This window comes from Ammodytes marinus (assembly GCF_949987685.1).
Source record: "Ammodytes marinus genome assembly, contig: scaffold_117, whole genome shotgun sequence".
Classification (NCBI taxonomy): domain Eukaryota; kingdom Metazoa; phylum Chordata; class Actinopteri; order Uranoscopiformes; family Ammodytidae; genus Ammodytes; species Ammodytes marinus.
Window position 1 is genome coordinate 110,001 of NW_027648298.1, and position 2,500 is coordinate 112,500.

Consider the following 2,500-nt stretch of genomic DNA (forward strand, 5'->3'; position numbering starts at 1 on the left):
ATAAAGTAACTAATTCTTCTACAAATTCTCCCTCTCTTTGTACGTTTCCATGGTACAACTAGATTGGATTAAGACATATATCGAACTAGACACTCGAACGGACCGTGTCACTTGTCTGAGTATACATGGCCTTTCAGAAATCGGATAAATGTCCAATGCATGGCTGTCTCCACTATGCTAGGTGGCGCTGTAGCCCTTTCAACCATGCTTTCAACAAGTGGTTTTAGAGCCACGTCCGGTTCCCTTCCGTCAATAACCCATGGTGTAGCCTATAACGCACAAGCACAGAACGAGAAGTCCGATAAGCGATATCCGATCCCTGTATACATGCAGAGAGAATGCCGACAATGAACGAGTTATCTAGGTGTTCTTATCCGACTTCTCTTGTCCGTTATTGTGCCGATTTGTGTCCGAAGTAGATCGGATAAAGGTGTTTACATGCAGGTTAAAAGTCCTGTTGAATACTCATTGTCGGGTCAAACAAGAGGTCCTATTTCTTAACATGGACCCAAGGAAAATTGGTTATATATTAAGGACTTGATCGAAACACCTACACTGGTTAGCACCCCCCCCCCCCCACATCCCCCTCCCCAAGCTATTTATTTGATAATAATGTGACTCTATGACCTTTTTTCAACCCATTTTATTGCTGTGCTTTTTGTTTGTTTTTCTGTTACATGTCTGTTTTCTATGCAAAATAAATAAAAATAAAAGTCCTGTTGAAGTCTTATTCCTTTATTTACCCGATTAGATGCATGTAAACGCACTGACTGTTACTACGATCAGCTGTTGACATGGATCCTCGTTTACCTTCAGAGTGTTTCCGGTTCCAGAGACGGTTCGCTTGGGACCGGGGGAACCGCTCCATACACAGAGGGAGGGAGGGCAGCTGGAGAGGGACAGACAGACAGACAGACAGACAGACAGACAGACAGACAGACAGACAGACAGACAGACAGACAGACAGACAGACAGACAGACAGACAGACAGACAGACAGACAGACACACACACAGACAGACAGACAGACAGACAGACAGACAGACACACAGACAGACAGAGACACACACACGCACGCACAGACAGACACACAGACAGACAGAGACACACACACACAGACACAGACAGACAGACAGACAGACAGACACACACACACACAGACAGACAGACAGACAGACAGACAGACAGACAGACAGACACACACACACACACACACACACACACACAGTCAGACACACACACACACAGACAGACAGAGACACACACACACACACACAAGCGATTAATCCACTGCACATCAATACGGTAAGGAAAAATGTACACGGGTATTTTGATAATTGTGTTTTCAGAGATGGTTCAGAGTATTGAAAAAAAACTAATTAATGTTGAGATAATGTCCGTTAAAGATGGTTGTATAGGAGAAATATACAGACGTGTGTGTGTGTGTGTGTGTGTGTGTGTGTGTGTGTGTGTGTGTGTGTGTGGTGTGTGTGTGTGTGTGTGTGTGTGTGTGTGAGTGTGAGTGTGAGTGTGAGTGTGAGTGTGAGTGAGTGAGTGAGTGAGTGAGTGAGTGAGTGAGTGAGTGAGTGAGTGAGTGAGTGAGTGAGTGAGTGAGTGAGTGAGTGAGTGAGTGAGTGAGTGAGTGAGTGAGTGAGTGAGTGAGTGAGTGAGTGAGTGAGTGAGTGAGTGAGTGAGTGAGTGAGTGTGTGTGTGTGTGTGTGTGTGTGTGTGTGTGTGTGTGTGTGTGTGTGTGTGTGTGTGTGTGTGTGTGTGTGTGTGTGTGTGTGTGTGTGTGTGTGTGTGTGTGTGTGTGTGTGTGTGTGTGTGTGTGTGTGTGTGTGTGTGTGTGTGTGTGTGTGTGTGTGTTGGGTTAACTCACTCTGAATGGAGGTTTGAGTCTGGAGGCCTGAACCATCAGAGCCACAGAAACCAGAATCTGAAACACACACACACACACACACACACACACACACACACACACACACACACACACACACACACACACACACACACACACACACACACACACACACACACACACACACACACACACAGAGCTAAATGTTAACGTGTGTGTGGAAATTTTGTCCTTGTTCTTCAAAGGTGCTACGAGGAACTTTTAAATATTTCTGAAACAGTCTCATTTTTCCTCTGATGATCATAAATTACATGTAACAGCAAACGAGACCATCAGTGCAAAAGAATGCTATTTTTATATAGTTTTTTCTTAATGCCTTTGTCATGGGTATATACGCTCACCCAGGAACAACAGCTGGCGTGGTAAAAACACTACCGCTTTTAGTCCAAAGGGGGGCGCTAGAGTTAACACACACTGAGAGTTCCTCGGAGCAGCTTTAAGCACTTTTTATTACTATTGTATTGGTGGTAAGAAAAACCTGTATGTCCGGTTTAACATGTCAAAGCATTCCTGCTAGTAAGGTCTTAAAAGTGCATTTTCAGCATGCTTTTACCAAGAAAATGTCTCATAAATCAGACAGTGA

General features: G+C 44.4%; 1 protein-coding gene across 1 annotated transcript in view; it reads right to left on the bottom strand.

Moving 5' to 3' along the window:
• LOC307270790 (kalirin-like) overlaps positions 1-2,500 on the bottom strand; it is a gene marked incomplete at its 5' end in the record, with an annotated part of 39,537 nt that overhangs the window by 17,307 nt on the left and 19,730 nt on the right. The window contains 2 exons of the mRNA XM_080054673.1: positions 811-862; positions 1,875-1,935. Of these exons, the coding sequence (XP_079910799.1) occupies positions 811-862; positions 1,875-1,935 (113 nt within the window). The remainder of the gene's footprint in view (positions 1-810; positions 863-1,874; positions 1,936-2,500) is intronic.